Source organism: Pseudopipra pipra, chromosome 1 (genome assembly GCF_036250125.1).
Source record: "Pseudopipra pipra isolate bDixPip1 chromosome 1, bDixPip1.hap1, whole genome shotgun sequence".
Classification (NCBI taxonomy): domain Eukaryota; kingdom Metazoa; phylum Chordata; class Aves; order Passeriformes; family Pipridae; genus Pseudopipra; species Pseudopipra pipra.
This window is the reverse complement of record NC_087549.1, coordinates 155,348,602-155,367,056: the sequence shown is the minus strand read 5'-3', so window position 1 is coordinate 155,367,056 and position 18,455 is coordinate 155,348,602. Positions and strand designations below refer to the sequence as shown.

The following is an 18,455-nucleotide window of genomic DNA, read 5'->3' as shown; positions in this document are numbered from 1 at the left end:
AATGGGACCAAAATAGATCTCCAGGACAACAGGGGGACTGGGAGGAGCCCCTGACCCGCTCCACTCACAGGCAGTGACCAGCAGCAGCTCAGGGATGAGAATCAGGAGACCTGATGTTTTGATGCCAAGTGGGAAAGGAATCCTGGGACCACAGGTGACAACCCCATCAGTGGGAAACAGAGATCAGCATTCCTTCAGCTGCCTCAGACCCAACATTTCATTCAGTAGCTGATTGAAAGAAAACCTTTTCAAATCTCCCAGAGCTGCTCTGCAGCTGGCCAGGATTTGATACCAAGATCAAGTGGACACAACCTGCCCAGTTCCACAGGCCAGGGGGACCAGCACACACTGGGGCAAAAGTTCATGATTTTTTGGTGTGAAATCTCAGGTTCTAGGATCATTTAAACAGAAACAAGCACAGTGTTCACAAGTCTGACACTGCCCATCTTCCTTTACAGATCCCCTTTCAAGAGCTCTGAATAATGAAAGTTACTGTTAGAACAGAACATTTTCAGAGAAGGGGAGGTGAACTTTCCTAATGCACAGAACAACCTTTGCAGAGGATTCTCAAGCATTTGAGGCAAAATCAGCAGCTGATCTTGTTACCAGCAGAATTTAATCATCTGATGTGTGACAAAACCTGCAATACCTCACAATAATCAGCTTTATTTTAATTATTATTTTAAACAGCTCCAGGGAGATGTTGAAGCTGTTTAAACAGCCCTGTGTGGATAATTCTGAATTAAGACCACTCAAGTTCTGCAGTAACCAGATCCCACAAGGAGATGAGGCAGGTACAAACTGGATCTAAATCCACCTGGATTGAACAGGCATGGCCAGAACTGAGGTGTCACCAGAGGCTTTGGAACAGCTGGAGACAAAAAAAATACCTTCCTTCTTGCAATGCAGAACTCTGTGATTGAAACCAGACCCTGACATTTGAGAGCAGTCACATCCAAGGCCTGTGAAGATTCATTTCCTGACCCTCACCTGCACTTCACAATTACCCACCAGCTGCTCAGGGAACTGTGAAATCACCCCAGAAAACCGTGGAAAATCCACTCCACGGCCTGACACAGCATCCAAAACACACTCAGTGCCCACACACACAACTCCTGAGCCTCAGAACCACAGGAGGAGAGAGGGAGAATCCAGGAGGATTATTCAGTTTCTACCCTACCATGACATTTTTAGATGGCTTTGGAAGGTGATCACATTTTGTACCACGAGGTTCAAGAATTTGTTCAATATTACTTGGGAGAAATCAGTTTTATTTTTCCTGGATAACCACTGTTAATTATTTCTTTGATATTTAAGCTTTTACCTCTGCTCCAATACTGTCCAGACATTAATCAGTGGCTCTTCCTTTCATGCTCTGCAGAAAACACCAGCTTAACACCCCCCCCAGCTGGAGTATCCACAGGATTCATGGAGTGGGAAGCTCCTTTATCTTGCCACACTCCTACCATCCACATTCCCAGGCTTTACTCACATCTCTGGAGTCTTGGACTTGTTCTTGCCGTTGAAGAACTCGGGAAGCGCCCGACGTTCGATCACGTGGATGCTGCAACCAGAACCCCCTGTTAGATGGCAAACACAACAACCCTGCAGGGCCCTGCTCACCCCAAGGAACAGTCACAACAGGGGTTATTTGGGATTATTATTTTTCAGAAATCCCAGTACTCTGGAAATTTGATTTTGGCTGGTTCTGTTCAGGCCACTGACCCAAGGGAACGGAGTTTGCCCGAGCTGGGAATCGATCCAAGCCCTCCACCAACAGTTCCCAGCCCACCTGAATCCACTGCTGTGACAAGTCACTCACTTTTGGGAGTTGCACATGAATCCCAACACTCCAGAGTCACAGCTCATCTTTTCAGATGCCAGCCTGAACTCCCAGAGCCAAGACAAAGTGGGTGCTCAAGGAGAGCCTTCCAGACAAGTGACTGTTCCTTGCTGTGCTTCCAAAGCACTTTTTGTTTTAAAAAGTGCTCCCTAGGAGTTCAACTTCCAGAGGGCCTTCCTTTCCCCATCACTCACTGCTCCTCCCACACCAGCAAGGTTTGAGTACAGAGAACACCAGGGTTGTGTGGGCACCACCCCCCCAAATCCCTGAGTCCAAGGAGGATTCCAAGGTGAAACAAGTGTCCTCCCTGTACAGCCAATGATTTATCCTCAAAGGCAAGTTCTGAAGCCAAATCCAAAGGCACTGGCTTTCAGAAGGAGATACAAACACAGATCACACAAGGACTAGACAAGCAGGGAAGAGAAAGGAATTATCTTCCACACTGGGGGGGAAATCAGTGTAAAACAAGAACTGCTGAGAAGGCAGACTGAGGGTCTCTGCTGTTTGAAATCCTCTTCCTTATTCCCAATCCCTGAAAACAGCCAGCAGTCAGCTCAGGAAGGTTTTCAGATGGAAAAGCTGCCCCCAGACATGGGAACCAGACTTAACCAACAGTCATTTCCTCTTGGCTTAATTTATGAAAAAAGCCAACAACCCAAACCCTGAAGTTCCCCCCAGCTCCCCTCTTACCAGTTGTAGTCAAACCAGGAAGCATAGCTGGGGATGATGATGTGGTTGGTCTGCTCTGTGACATTGTCCTCCCCCGGATCGATGGAGCGACTCTGGTCACCCTTGTTGGGATCCTCATCTTCCTGCAGCAGGGGGGGAACACAACGGTCAGGGCTTGCCAGAGACACCCCAACAGCCCTGGGACAGCAGAGCTGGTCCAAAACAAGAGCTTTCCAGTGCTGTCAGACTCTGTGACACTCCCAAGAGGAGGACAAGTCTTTGGTCACTCTGTTGCTGCACAACAGAGGCCCCCTGTGAACACCTGAGGTTCTACACCTTGAGTCCCAGCAAATGTTCAATTCCTGACCCAAGATGATCAAGAAGAGGGCACAGAAGTATAAAAAGAGGATCAGGCCATGACATTGCATGTACAAAAACCCTCAGGGGCTGTTTGAAGAGCACGGGGGTAACTCAACATTAAAAATAACCCAGTCCCTGAAGCAAGACCCCAAAGAGTCCCTGGTATCAATAACAGACCTTTAACTGGGATTAAATTCCCCCAAAGACAACAAGGTAGCACTCTAAACATACCCAGTGACCTGACAACAGCAAGCTGGTACAAGAGTGCCACAAATGCAATTCAGTACAGAAACTACTCCTGCAACTCTATTAAGATGATCAGGGAGCCCAACCTGGGGTTAAATTTAGTCCTAAAACCTAAAGAAAAAGCAAAAGCTTTGAAAAGCCTCTGGTCTGAAAAATGCTTCTCCAAAAATACTTGGCATCTGTCTCCTCATTGTCCTTTTTAATAGACTAGATTTAAAATGACAAAGTAATCCCACAACCAGATTTAAAAATACAAAATAACCCCACATAATTTCAAGAATTTTTATACTAACAGAAACATTCCCATCAGTAACTAATTTAATCTTACAGATCACTTGATAATCATCAGTTACTGAAGGTGAGATTAAGACCTTGACAGGCCAAGGGGGGATGGCTTCCCACTGCCAGAGGGCAGGGAGAGATGGGATATTGGGCAGGAATTCCTGGCTGGGACGGTGGGGAGGCCCTGGCACAGGTTCCCAGAGAAGCTGTGGCTGCCCCTGGAAGTGTCCAAGGCCAGGTTGGACAGGGCTTGGAGCAACCTGGGCTCATGAAAGGTGTCCCTGCCCATGGCAGGGGTGGCACTGGAGGGGCTTTGAGGTCCTTTCCCACCCAAACCAGGCTGGGACTCTCTGATCTCAGTTCCTGTGAAGTTCACAACAAAGAGCTGCTGTTACCTTTCCTCCAGTGGCCACTGTCTCCTCGTCCTGTTCATCTGAAAGGTAAAAACATTCAGCATTACACCAATAAAAACCATCTGAGTGCTCAGGAGCCTCCCCAGCAACACAAAAGCTTAGTTGGAAAGAACATTTAATTTATTTTGGATGGGAAATGAGGAGGGAAGGAAAGTGGATCACCCATCACTAAAGCAATGACATCCTCACTCACCCCTCCCAGCCCAGGGAACAGTAAGAATACAGAGGAAGGACAATGATGATTTCCCCTCACTCCAGAATCCCCATTTAATTACCACCCTTCCCAGTGCCCCAGATGAGCCCTGTGTTACAGGATATGGGACACCAGTGTGGCTCTCTTATGTCAAGGCTTAGCAAAGCTCAGGGAACCTGTGATGCACCTTGAGTCCCAGTAAAGACAAGGAAAAGAGCTAGAAAAGAGCTTATATGTCATAATAAAAAATAAGAGTAAGAACAGTCTATGAAGGAAGAGCCTTGCAAGTGAAAAAAAGAGTTGACACACTTCAACCAGAATACACATGAAAACTGAATTAATTCAACAGAACAGTAGAATTAGAGACTGCTCTGAAAATGGAGAGACTTGAGCCTCTGGGCTGTGCTGGGCTCCCAGCAGGGCTGGGACACTCGGGGGGCTGAGGGGCTTTACCCAGGTCTGCCACGGTGCCTCCCTTCACCGGCGTGTTCTCACTGTCCTTCTTGGGGTTCACTGCAGAGGCAAAAGCACCTGTGAGAGCACAGCAGGAGGAGAAAGGACAGAGCACAGCAGGAGGAGAAGGGATCCCATGCAGCAGATCTCCCTGTCCCACCCACAGACACTCTGCTGGCCCTGTCCCTGCAGCTCAAACCATTCATGTGTGAGCTGGAGCACAAGGGCCCCTCTGACTGCCCTGAACTCCCAGCTGGACACAAAACCCCTTCTGTCCAGGGAATAACCCTGCACTTGGCCACCTGTTCAACACCCAGGTCACACCAAGGAAGACCCAAATGGAGCCACTCCCAAAACGCCCTGGTGTCAAGGACTGCCGAAGGAATTATTTTTCTGGCTTCTCTTCATTTAACAGGCCTTGCCCAGATCAGGTATTGTCCAGATCAACCCTTCCCTGGGAAGGATTAACAGCTCAAAGCACTTGACACCTTGCAGAGTTTCCACTTATTTAACATCCTTCTCTTGGGGACTTGGCAGAGAAACATTTTCACTCCAGAAAACTCCAACCCCCCCCCCCCCCAAACACCAACAAATCCAAAAAAAGTGAAATGTTTAAGTAGATTTTTGTAAATGCATTTTAAAAAGTGTATTTTGTAAATGTATTTTCATACTTTAGAAGGCCAAAGGAAGGTGAGGCTGCTGCCCTTCCCAGCTGTCACATCCCTGACTAGACAAATTTGGATGGGATCAGATCACCTGGCCCCATGGCCACAAAGTATTTCAAAGATTTGACAAAATATTATGTGTATTTTTTATGCAGTTTAAGCCATGTTTTAACATTCAAAGAATCCAGTGTTTGCATATTTTACCATTTTTGGGAAGTACCACTTCTTCTATGTTGGGGACTGGTGTGGGATCCTCCATGTCCTTGGTAAGATCTTCCTGTTCATCCTCTTCTTTCTGCCCCCTCCTTTTCCCATACAGAGCTGCTTGCCTGGAACAAAGCAGACACAGGTTCTCTGCCAGATGTTCTCACCTGGACATTGCTCACACACCAGGATTAAAGGGTGGGTTAAAACCCTTCTGAAATCCCCGTGGGAACCAAGGCAGAACCACCCACACCTCTCCCTGCAGGACCTAACTCAGGATTTACACTGGAACAAGAAGTAATTCAGGTTATCCACTCATTCTTTCTTGGATGATAAATTTCCAGCTTTGTCTTATTAGAGCCCAGCAGGTCCTATGAACAAGACCTGCATTTTTAGCTCAGAATTGCTCCCCTCCATATCCACACATAAAGCCCCACAAATAAGCTTTTATTTGGGTAGAATATGGGATTTTCTTCCTTTTAAGAGATCAAACTAAACACTGATAACCCCCCTAATCTTTAAGCCACAAATGTCTCCCTGTTAAGGTTTACATGTGAGAAGTGGACTTCAAAGTACTTGACTATATCAATAAAAATCTCCTTAATTAAATGCAGGAATTTCTGGGGCTGAACTCAAGAACTGAGCATGTACCCCAGAGTGCCCCAACACAACCAGTGTGGGTTAGTTTGGAAGCACCTGAGCAACTTTGCCTTTCATTTCCACTCTTGAGCTGCCATGAAACCCTGTCCCTGACACAGGCAAAGGACAACCTGCCCCAGGTCCTCCCCCCCCTGCAGCCAACACATTCCTGCAGAGGAGTGAGGGAATCACACCCAATGCACAGGGAAAACCACCCAACTCCACTGTGGAAACAACGAGGGTGCCCTCGGGGGAGAGCTGGAAGGTGCCAGAGATCTCCCCAGGAGCGGTTCTGGGAAGCTCCTCCCCAGTTCCAGGGCTCCCACACTCACCCTTTCTTCCCTGTCTTTTTCCTGGACTCCACAGGGGTGGGGGGTGGAGAAGGGGAATGTTTTCTCTTCCTTGTGCTGGCAGCTGCTTTCCTGTCCCTCCTCTCCGGACTCCGCACGGGCTGTGGAGAAGGGGAGCAGTGAGTTCACCCCAAAGATCAGGTACTGCTGTGCTGCAGGTTAAACTCCTCCTTCATCCAGCCCACAGCAGGAGCCAAAAGCAGTGACATCCCAACACACACCAGGAGAGACTCCAGTCCCTCTCCAGCTCTCCTGGAGCCCCTTTAGGCCCTGGAAGGAGCTCTCAGGTCTCCCTGGAGCCTCCTCTTCTCCAGTGAAGCCCCCCAGCTCTCTCCATGCAGGGATAAAGAACCCCAGTGGATGCACAGCTGGATGCACAGCTCCTCAGCAGAGAACCACCCACCTCTTCATTCTTCATGGAGATTCTCTGGCGGAAGCTCACGGATTTCCTGTTCTCATCCACCTCATAATCCTCCTCATTCATCCACTCGTTGAACACGTCTGTGTCCAAAATCCACTTGGCATGGACCTGAGCAACAGAAAACAGGGACATGCAGATGCTCTGTAAACAAAGCACTTCATGGCAGACCTTTCCCTGCAGGATTAAGGACATTCTTGGAGCTTCAGGAGGGTCTGAACACCCAAATTGTCTCCTCATGGTTTTACACACAGTCATGAGAATTTCATGAGGCAGGACAACACGACCAAGCCTAGAACACAATCTCTGCTCCTCGACCATTCCTAAGCCTCCTGAAATGTGAGGGCAGTTCTCAGAGCTGGGACAGCAGCTCTGGATGCTGAAAATTACCATCAAAATCTCCTAAATACACAGATCACCTGAGCAGATATGCCACAAACATCAATAAAAGTAAGGAGAATTGGTCATATCTTGATTTAAAATATCCATCTTCAAATAAAGTTTAGCTTAAGAACTAAAAAACTTCTTGAGCTTCAGAGTAACTGATACAATTTATTTTTGATTTATTAATATCTTACACAATTATATCTTACTATTCATGGCAGATTTATACTCAAAAAGAGTGTTTTCCAGTTAGTTACCAATTACTACTTGGAGTAAGTGGTGTTTGAACAGACCCCAAGTTGTTTTCAGGCCTGAGCTGCTCTAACTCTGTGGGGATGAGCAGCACACCCAGAACTCTGTGTAAGGCCAATAACAGAATAAACCCAGGAATTCTGGGAGCTGTTGAGGGACACCCACCTTCCATGGCTTCTCAGGAATTGGAGGGTCCTCAATCTCAGCATCTATTTCATTGGCATGAACCCAGGTGTCGTAGCTGAGGAGAGAGGGGAGAGAACAATCTTTGGTGCCTGGGCTGCTCCTCCCCAGGGACCAGCAGCAGCAATGGGACATGTCAGCTCCCAGGGCTGGACAGCAGAGTGTTCTCCACAGGGAACAATCCCTGCTGCCACAGGAACAGGACACAGTGCAGAGGGAGGGAGCCAAGGCATCTTGTGCACACCAGAATTCCAAAACCACGCCCGTGGACCAGGTTAAAACTGTAACTCTGGAGAGATCCAGGTGTGCTAAGGCAGTTCTGAGGCCCTGACCAAACCCTGGAATTAACTTAACTCACTTTGTTCTGTTCTTAGGAGTTTAAAGCAAGAGCTGCTGGATTCCTGGAAGGAAGGAGTCTGCACCCTCTCCTTCTGGAAACCATTTATTACTGACATTCACTTTTCCCCATGCTATTCCCTCATCTTTCCACACGCTGTTCCCTCCAAAGTCTATTTACTATTGCTGCACTGAGCAAAAGCCAAAACACTTTGTAATCAACAGCAGGCACCTAATGAGGAACTGGGGCAAGTCACGTGCATGGCAGGATGTGTAGAATTCCTGGTGTTTATACCTGCATTTATAAACACACACACAGAACCAACACAAAATCCACTGACACAGAAACATCTGAAGGTTCTTCATCTGTATGAAGGAAGAAACTTCAGTGTGACTGTTGTTTGTTCTCTTCCACCAAAACACTCATGGGAAATATGGTTCCTGGGAATTCTGTGTGTGCACAGCAGATTTTGGGAGCCTGAAAAGGTTATTGAAATCGAGGTCGATGCTGGGTTATCAATCTTTTGATTCATCTTCCACAAGCGGTTCTTGCAAATACACTGAAGGTCCCAACAGCACATCCACTGTATTTTAGCACCTCCCAACAACACCAGCTCTCTCCAGTGGCAGCTTTAACAGCCACTTGCACCTGGCTGAAGGCAACCCATGGAGTGAAACCTCTCTGCCAGAGCTCAACCAGAAGCTCTCCCTTGAAGCTGAGAGGAAAGGCTCATTCCACCCTTTGAAATTTGGATCAATTTGCAACCAGCTACTTGTGGCTTTGCAGAAAACCCCTCTCCTTTCCACCCCCACCTGCCAGTGCCACCACTGGATGTGCACATTTCAGTTGTAAATCAGTGGTTATTTTCAAGCTTTGGGCATTGAGATCAGGACTTTGCCTTCAACAAACTGAATTAAGACTTGGAATCTGCTTTCTTGCCCCACCTTCCCTTACCTGTCTGGGAAGAAGCCCCAGTGCACCAGCACCTGCTTGTCTTTTTTCATCACAGGTCTCAACCATTCATCTGCCAAGGAAAGAGATCTGGGTCACATTTGGATTAACAGCACATTATTTCACTTTTCCATGCTCTGGATATTTCCATGAACCTGAAGTGGTTAAAGATAAACACAAAGCCGTGGCTGGGCAGGGAGCTGCCAGCACAGAGCAGCTCCAGAGGACACACAGTCCCTGCAAACAGCAGGGACACTTCCATCTAGTGGCCAGCACAGGCCAGGGAGGATGGAAAAAGGGGGTTTATGGCTGTGAAACTCAGAGTCAACAACAACAATCCAAAAGGCAACTAAATGGAGTCTCATTTAAAAAATGAGAGCAATTTTTTGCTGTTTGCTGAAGGATGCAGCTGTTAAATTATGGGGTTTTTTGGACCTTAAGTACTTCCAACAGAGGCAGAGTGAACTGTATCACAGCCAACAACCATCCACCAGCTTGCCTCCTTACTGCAGCCACTCTGCCAACCACACACAGTGATGTGCAGCAGCATTCCCAAAAGAATTCCTGGACAGACAGGAACACACAGGCATGGAATTGTTGAGGCTGGAAAAGCCCCCTGAGACCATGGAGTCCAACCATCCCCTGACCATGTCCCCAAGTGCCACATCCACAGGGCTCTGAAATCCCTCCAGGGATGGAGATTCCACCCCTGCCCTGGGGCTGGACAGCCCTTTCCAGGAGGAATGTTCCCAGTATCCAACCTGCCCCTCCCCTGGCACAGCATTGTCCATGAGCTGGTGGGTGGCTCTCAGGAGCAGGCTGGGCACACCCTGAGTCTGTGTGAACACCCCACTGCTCGTGGAATTCAGTCCCAAGACATTCCCACTGCCAAACTGGGAAGGGCCTTTACCATCATCCATTGAGGTAGGACTGGGATAAACATGGTGGGTGGCCTTGGACTTCTCTTCAGTTACTGTTCCCTGGGGGAAGAAAGAAACCACATGAGAAACCCTGAACACATCACCCAAACTCCTGCTGCTTCCTGCCCACATCCCACAGAACCAGGGACAGGAACAGCATCTGCAGCAGCACAGAGGACAAACCTCTCCCTGCAATCCCAGAGATCCCAGGGCACTGGGCTGGGACAAGGGCCATGGAATTCCTCTGCAGGGGCTGCAACAAGGACTTGGGATGGCAGGAGGAGGGAGCCACAGGTACTGGGGGTGGAATACAGGAGACATGACAGCAATGGGTTCAATAAATGAAAATAATCAAGATAGTGAGAAGCAAAGCTGGCAACAAGATGAGAATTCAGAGGCAGAGCAAAGGAAAAAAAGCCCAAAAAGCAGAACCAGGGGCAATTTCTGTCTTCAGCTCTTCACACCCCTTTAGACACAAAGCTGCCTGCTTTAAAAATCCCTTAAATCACTCCTGGATACAGCAAGCCTTGAGCTCACCACAGAACTCCTTTGGGAAAGAATTCCTTTATGAAAGGAAAACTGACTCGTTAACTCTAATTTAAGCAATAGATAACATTCCAAATCAGCCAAATAGTTACAAGTAACTTGTGAAAAAACACCCAACTGAAGCTGATATGATGGTTCATAATCATAACACAGGAAATACATTTAACCTGGGAAAGAAACCATTGGGCTGCAGCTCTGCATGATCCTGACACAAAAGGCCACCAGATCATCCAGAGGTCACATTCCAGGTATTTCTCTCAAGAGAAGTGAAAATACTGTTTACATTTTCAAGAGATGAAGTCATCAATCTTGTTCAGATCATTATTTAGTATATTAAATGACAATGGCAACACGTTGGCTCTCAGAAATACACTGCCCACCTGCTCAGCACAGGCAACAAAGAAGTGAAATAAAGCAAAAAATCACAATGATTTCTAGGTTCCTCCTGCTGTGCCCACCCGTGTGGAACAGCTGTATCACACCCTGCCTTCCCCAGGCTCAGCTCTGGCCCAGCTCCTGCTCCCTCTGCACAAGAACTGAACAATAAATCAGCTGGGGCTGCACCCACCTCACCCAGAGGCACCTTTCACTCCAGCAGCAGGTCCAGGGTCACCTTCAGAGCAGAGGTGGGTTTTGTACAGGTGACCTGGTGCTGCTGCCTCGAGCCATCAGACACACTCCAGATGGAACTCCCGGGCTCAGGGTGGGCACAGATGTGTTACCTGGAAGCCCTGGTTGAGGATCTGCTCCCCACACTCACCTGGTGCCGTTTGACAATGTCCTTCAGTTTGTTTGCCAGCTTCAGCTCAATGTCAGGAATGAGGTAGATGGTTGGTCTGCTCAGACAGTTGTTCTGGGGGACAGAACAGCACATCAAATGAGGAGTTAGGAGGTGATTTGTGACAAAAATCATAACATTCCTATTAAAATCCCCAAGGCTTGAAGCTCCAAAGGAGCACAGGTCAGGTGGTGACACAGCTCACCAATTCCAGCTCCAGGAACCCCCAGTATTCCCTTCACACACCTCCCCAGCAGAGCCCTCCCAGGGTTTCTGTCTGGATCTGCTGTGAGCTCTGCCACACCTTCACCCCACGGGGCTGTTCCCCCTCCTGTTCCACAACACCCTGAACACACACCACGGCTTTGAGGGCAAGGAATTCCTGACAGCCTGGGGGAGACCTCGCTTCAAAGGGAATTGGAGTCTCCCAGGGTCAGCTCCCAGTTTGGGATCTGCCCTGCAGCACTGCCATGCACAGTCACTCACTGCCACAGCACTGAGGGACTCACTGACCAAACCTGCAATTTTCATTTTGACTCTGTTATGCACTGAAACCACCCCAACGACAGCAAGAGGTTTTCATAGTGAGAGTATTGTGGCTTTTTGCTGTCCCTTCCTTCTATCTCCACTCCTGACAAGCTCCTGAAAGTCAAGTTTTGACTCTATTATACACTGAGCTTGGCTTTAGAGTTTGAAAAAAAGTAATATATTATTCCCATGCGGGAGTTAAAAAAATTTAACTTCAAATTAGCCTCCACAGAGTTGCTTAATGGATATAGATAATAACTCATTTGATAAAGTGAGACTCTCAGATGTTTCCTAACCTGAGAACAGTCAAATGTAGATCAAACTAAAAGTCTCAGGAGTGAGCCATGGAATGGGTGTGTACAGAACCAGCTCCTCAGCCCCAAGGGTGGGACATGGGGACACTCAGGATGTTTTCTCCCACCTCACAACAGGTTTCCCTCACCCTCTGCATACCCAGAGTACAGATGAAAATACCCCGAACTTTCCAAGTGACAACATGGAATTGTGACTGAAATGGGTGGGAGAGGGAGAGAAGAGCCCAACATTCCTGCAGAAGCCCAGGATGAAACCCCTCCCAGGGTCGTGAGGCACATAAAGCCCCAGGGAGAGCCTGCCCTGGGCCCGTGGGCTGTGGGTGGGGGCTCCTTGCCTGCACTAGTGTTTTCTCAATGGTCATGAACATCTCCACGTTCCGATCCATCCGCGAGGGGTTCTGCAGGTCAAACCTCCTCCTGGGAAGGGAAAGGAGTCAAAAATGTTGAGTTCCACTCCCCACCCTCCAGCAGCCAAGAATCCTTCCCGTTGCACACAAACAGTGGCTGGTGGAGCGACGTGAGGACACTCAGAGCACAACCACACCTATCTCTGCTCCACTGGGCAGCCCCTCACGGGCCAGAAAAACCACGAGGAACCAAATCAACAAAATGCAGCTGATTTGTGAAATGGTTGGGGGGGGGGAAGGCAGGTTGACATTGTCCAACGAAGCCCTGGAGCAGGGCTGTGCATTCCAGCACAGCCCCAGGGGATCCCTGGACACACGGGATCACGATGGATTCCAATACTACGTGAGAACAGTCATGGATGAGCTCTCATGTTTCTCTTACTTCCAGCTGCACCCATCCACCTGTCCTGGGAATGCAGGAAAAGCAGCAACTCCTCTGCCTGATGTGAGAACAAACCACCCCCCAGAGCACAGGGAGCTGATAATCCACAGGAGTGTTTTCTCATCGCTTTTGTTGGACTCTGGGACTTCAAACTTTGTTATTTCACAGACAAACAGTCAAAACTGCTGCAGTAACCATGGAGGTTTGTCCATGAGAAACGGGGGGATAACACAAAATCTGAGGCTTCCTACTGGGAAGCACCACAGGACCCCCCAAATCCATCCTGCTGTACCCACCTGGACCGTGCACACGTTTGGGATCCACGGATGGATGGACTCAAAGGAAGGATTTGAGTGGAGACTTCCAAAAACATGAGAGGTGGGACAACCCCAGCACCCTCACCATGTTTAGCACTGCCAAGGGGGCTCAGCACCACCAGGGCTTAGCACAGACCTGGGGCTGACCCTTCACAACCCAGCCTTTCCCAAAGCACCAGGATCACTTCAGATCACCAGGCTGGTGACTCTGAGATGTAAAACATGACCTGCTGCACCTCCCAGGGTTTGGGAAAAGCTGTTGCTGGAGCCTGCAAACGCCACCTGGGTGCTGAGGTGGTGTCAGAAGGGACCTTAGAGTGAAATAAAATCCCCTGGGCACATTTAACATGGTGAAACAGCCGTGCACACCCCCCCATGCAGGGACTGCCAGGCTCCAAGTGCCCACCCCAGCCTAGAACACACATTTATCCCACATCTACTGACAGTTCCTTACAAACACATCCCTGTTTCCAGTAACAGGTCCATTTTCAGGTTGATAAACACTCAGTGCAGGTAAAGGACAGTGAGTTTTCAGCCCCAAACCCCGTTAGCAGGAGGGCAGCACAGCAAGGACACACCACTACACTGAACAAAGACCCTTCAGCTGAGCCCACCACGTTCTCCTGCCCTGGAGGCTCCCTGGGCTGTCCAGGAGGGAGGTGCCCAGGCAGGGGGTTCTGTGGGAACAGCCACCAGCAGGGAGGGATGGATTGTCTCCTAAATCAGGGGCTCTTCCCTTCACACTGAGGGCATGGCAAGTTGAACATGATATCCTGGCAGATTTGTCAGAATCACCCCTTTTCAGAGGAATTTATGAGTGGTTTAAGCAGCATTGTGCACGTGGAGAAGCTCACAGTGACTTGCAGAAGAAGGGTCAGACATCAGGGCTGTCAGGTCACTGCACAACACAGCTTAATAAAGGATTTTAGAGGCAAGATTGAGCCACTTCTCTGTTATTCAGCCACGGTTTGTACCCGAAATACACAGAATGGTTTCATGGAAATGAAGGGAAATAAACAAATAAACACAAACTGACCCAAATACCCAATGAACTCTTGGTACCCGTGAGACAAAACCACTCAGGGCATGGAAGTTTGACCAAAAATTTTTTTACATCTGTTGCTCCAAACCTGCACTGTGCACTCACAGAATGCTCCACATGCCCCCAAATTCCTGCTTTTCAAACCCCCCCCTTTAAGAGAAGCGTGTTGATGTATTAATTAACAGCATCATTTTTAGCTGCCCCTTGGGATCAAATAGCACCAATTCCTCCTGTCCTCAGCTTAAGTGATTCCCTCTGCCAGGTTCTAGCAAACAGCTTGGGTTGCAGTGAGGGACAAGGTATGTCAGCTGGCAGACATACCTATTATGGCGAGGAAAGGTACTTCTCCTATAAGACAGATCATTCACAAACAGGTTAAGCAAGAGCGACAATGCAGAGCGTTCAAAAATCAAATCAAATCATAGTTCAGGCAAAAACACCACGTATTATTTGGTTGAGTCAGTGAGGGACACATTCCAAGCTCTAGGTCTGATCCTGAGAGTTAAGTTCCAGGATTACTTCCCTCTACGTCCCACATGCACAGACACAAGGCACTACCCACACTAGTTGTGAGGGGCAGCAGGGGAGGGAGGAGGGAGGAGGGAACCACGTGGCTGAGCTTTGCTGGCAAATCTGTGACTGAAAACTAGACCTGCACGGTGAAAAATGGAGTATTTGGATATCCAGGAAGCGGGAACCACTTAATTCCTCTCTTTTGAGGCAAAGAGGGCAGCAAGACAGACTGGCACACCCCAGACAAACAGGGGCCATGGCCCAGGGGGGGCAAAACTGGAGAAGGAAAATCCCTGAAAGGAGCTTATTCCTGATACACCCACCTCAGACAGAGCTGACATGAGTATAAACAGCCCCTAAAATCGACCAGTCATCCTAAAACAGCTTCATTTTGCCTTTTAATTGGCTCTTGTGTGTAACAGCAACACAGGCTCAATTCCAGGAATGCTGTCACAGATCAGAAACATCAGATTCACACACAAAACCAATCTCTGCTTACTTTTACTGATTTGTTTATATTTATTGACTTCTCATCCTCGTTTCTTCCCCTCAGTGTTCTCAGATACAGTAATTCCAAGGGCAGGTTGGACAGGGCTTGGAGCCACCTGGTCTATGGGAGGGGGTGGGACTGGATGGGCTTTGAGGTCCCTCCCAACCCAAACCATTCCATGGTTTTATGATCCTGTGCTCCTGCTCTCTTGGAAAGAGGATTCTGACTTAAAAACATGCAGGACAGAACACTCCTGGGATGCCACAGGGATATTTTGATACCAGTGTCCAGAGCTGCAGGGGCAGAGCTTCTAAGGGCTTGCATTCCCCATTTTTGGAGACAGATAAGTGATGGAACACTGAGCATTTATTAGAGTCTTCATGTTCCCCCAGTTATAACTAAACCCTCCAATCAATACAGCAACAAAGATGGACATCTCACAGATGTGAGGCATCACATCTGCCCATTTTCTCAGTCTCACAGCGAGGAAACGCCAAAAAAGGAGCCTCAAACTCATCATTAACTCCAACTACAGGCCCGAGACCTCAAACTTGGCCAATTATCTTTAAATTTAGAAGTGTGGGGGTGTGCCTGAAAAAAAGCCACCATCAGCACCACAGGAAAACATTCCCTCTTCCCATCTCCAGTCCCTGCCTCCCCGAGTCTCCAGGAAGGATTAAACATTGGGTGCTTTGCATAAGCAGTTCGTGTGCTTGGATTCATGCAGAAGGTGTATAAATCACAAATAAAAAACTTACCAGCCCTGTTCATTCTTATATTTGTAAGCAGCACCAAGAATGTGACATAATGTACCTCCAGCTTTGAAATCCATGAAGCACTTTGCCTGGAAGCCAAAAAAACCACAGGAAATCACAGAGGTAGTGACTTATATGCAATTATTTTAAACAAATACACACTTGTTGGTTGTTTTAGACCTCTGACTTAGCAAATGAATAGTTAATTTTCAGATTAATCCCTTTTGGAGTTATAGGTTCTCCTTTAAGAATGTTTCATGAGGGTTAAATGCATTTGGTTGAAGCAGAACTCTTTGTATTTGCAAGCAGAACTTGATGTATCTGAAAGCTCCACGTCCTTCCTTATAGGAGCAGCTTGAAAAAAATTCCTTGTAGAGCTGTAAAAATCCAAGCTACTCTTTGAACACCCATTTCATAGCAAATTAAACCTGAAATCAGAGCTGTCAGTGAAGCATCATCTGCACCAGGGAGACCAAACCAAGTCACTAGAAATGAACCCCTGGAGCAGAGGTTCAGATATTTCACATTCAGCTCCCAGAGCTCCAGTCACGTCCCTCACCACACAGAGCTGCAAAGGTCACTGGGCAGAGCTGCCCCAAAATAGCAAATCCAGCTCGTTTCTTCCCTCCCAGTTCCAGCAGTCACTTAATTCCCAACCAGGCCCCAGGGATTCCACAGCTGAGCCCCAAACAGCAGCAGGAGCAGGCTGGGAGCTGCTCAGCACAACTCAGATGCTCTGCACCCCTTCAGAGGGTTGTGCTGGGGTAACAGCAGCTGCTTCACAGCCTGGACCAGCACCTGACACTAAACATCTAAAAAAGCCCCTGCCAACCTCACCTGGGGGCACACAGTGCATCTCCCAGGGAAAAACACAAAGGAAGGGGCACTGATGAGTTGTCTCCTGTGGGAAGGGGCTGAGAGGACAGAGATCCAACTGCTCTAAACTTGAGCTGAGCAAATTTGACCAGATTACACCTTTGTAACAGCAAGAACAAGCACAGGAACAGCATCTTTACGATGCCACTGCAATCTTTATTGCCCATTTTCAAGATAAGACAAAGTGATTGAAGGCTGGTGAGCACTCAGATGGTTTATCCACCTCTTGAACAGGGACAGTTTTATGGCTTATGCTGCCACACCAAAATAAAGCATCACAAAGTTCCCCTCTGTCCCTGAAGCTTTTTATCATCACTGAGCTATCAGATATTCCAGGAGGGATGGGGAGATAGATCTTAATGGCACCTTGTGGTGCTCCTGGGTGCTCTCCAAAGCACCAGGATACTCAGAGAATCCCAGTATGAGTTGGGTGGGAAGGGCCTTAAAGCCCATCCAGTGCCACCCCTGCCCTGGGCAGGGACACCTCCCACCAGCCCAGGCTGCTCCAACCTGGCCTTGGACACTCCCAGGGATCCAGGGGCAACCACAGCTTCTCTGGGCAACCTGTGCCAGGGCCTGCCCACCCTCCCAGCCAGGAATTCCTCCTGAAATGAATCCAGGAATTGTCCCAAGATTCACCCCGGGAGTTTGCAAACTCCTGTGAGGAGAACTCGCCCCAGTGACCCCCCCTCTGAGGGAGTGACAGGGGCAAAGGGTCTGGGGGAGAAACCCCCATGAACAATGACAGACAGCATTCCATGGGGGTGGAGCAGGGACACAGGAGCATCTGTAAGTGTCCAGCACAGCTCCAGGGCAGTGTCTGAACTGGCTGTAAATGCTCCACCACCCCCTGTCCCCTCCCCAGGGCCTCAGAGACCAGCACAGCCCCTCCTGCTGATGCCACACCACCTCACACATGTATGACAGCTGTCCCAGCCCCCCTAAACCAGCCAGCTGGGCCCCTGGCACCACGTGCCCACCCCTGCCCTTCCCTGAGCTCCCCCTGTCCTTCCATCTGCTGCACCCCCACCCCTCCAGCCACTCCTGCACCTCACACTCCCCAGGAAAGGTCCCTTTGGTGCTGGGCATGGCTCCAGCTGGAATTTTAAATAAACAGCTCTTACAGTCTGTTGATATTGTTTCCAGGTACCAATATCCCCAGGGACTGGAAAACTATCCGAGGTAACTAATTACATGATACTCCAGACCATGGGAAAGTCGTCTCTCAGCCTTGGCACCATTACAAGTTTGAAGTTTAATCAACAGAAATGCCCGAGGGGAGCTTGTTTGCTTTGGAAAGTGCATTTTATTCCCTCAGTTCAGGGTGCACCAGTTCAGATTTGACTTAGAACTGAGGAATCACATCAAATTTTAGTAGAAATGAAAACCTTCTCGCAGCATTAAGGAATCACTTCAAATATATAGAGAATAAGCTGCATTACACTGAAAATCTGCTTTTCCAGCCCTGTTCCAGCCCTGCCAGGGGCTGTTCCAGCCCTGCCAGGGGCTGAATCCCAGCTGGAGCAGGGCTCTCCCAAAGCCCTGGATGCAGCACAGGCTGCAGAGGGAGAACAGCAGGGGGAGAGCCCCGATACTCACAGGAAGCTTTGTGAAGGCAGGATTGGTGACATGTTTTCCAAAGGCATCTTCCTGGAACTGCAGCAGCTGCACCACCAGCCCAGCCAGTGTTTTGTTGGTGGGAGCATCTGCCTGAACGTACTGAAAGACAAAAACCACGGGTTTAC

At 48.7% G+C, this 18,455-nt stretch overlaps 1 protein-coding gene across 1 annotated transcript in view; it reads right to left on the bottom strand.

The window, feature by feature from the left end:
- Positions 1-18,455, bottom strand: part of SMARCC1 (SWI/SNF related, matrix associated, actin dependent regulator of chromatin subfamily c member 1) — a 62,180-nt gene that overhangs the window by 38,428 nt on the left and 5,297 nt on the right. Inside the window, exons 2-15 of the mRNA XM_064647531.1 lie at positions 18,310-18,429; positions 15,838-15,923; positions 12,264-12,345; positions 11,069-11,161; positions 9,753-9,822; positions 8,846-8,915; positions 7,537-7,612; positions 6,721-6,846; positions 6,300-6,418; positions 5,329-5,453; positions 4,460-4,519; positions 3,796-3,833; positions 2,534-2,655; positions 1,493-1,564 (exon numbers count right to left, since the gene is read on the bottom strand). Of these exons, the coding sequence (XP_064503601.1) occupies positions 1,493-1,564; positions 2,534-2,655; positions 3,796-3,833; positions 4,460-4,519; positions 5,329-5,453; positions 6,300-6,418; positions 6,721-6,846; positions 7,537-7,612; positions 8,846-8,915; positions 9,753-9,822; positions 11,069-11,161; positions 12,264-12,345; positions 15,838-15,923; positions 18,310-18,429 (1,259 nt within the window). The remainder of the gene's footprint in view (positions 1-1,492; positions 1,565-2,533; positions 2,656-3,795; positions 3,834-4,459; positions 4,520-5,328; positions 5,454-6,299; positions 6,419-6,720; positions 6,847-7,536; positions 7,613-8,845; positions 8,916-9,752; positions 9,823-11,068; positions 11,162-12,263; positions 12,346-15,837; positions 15,924-18,309; positions 18,430-18,455) is intronic.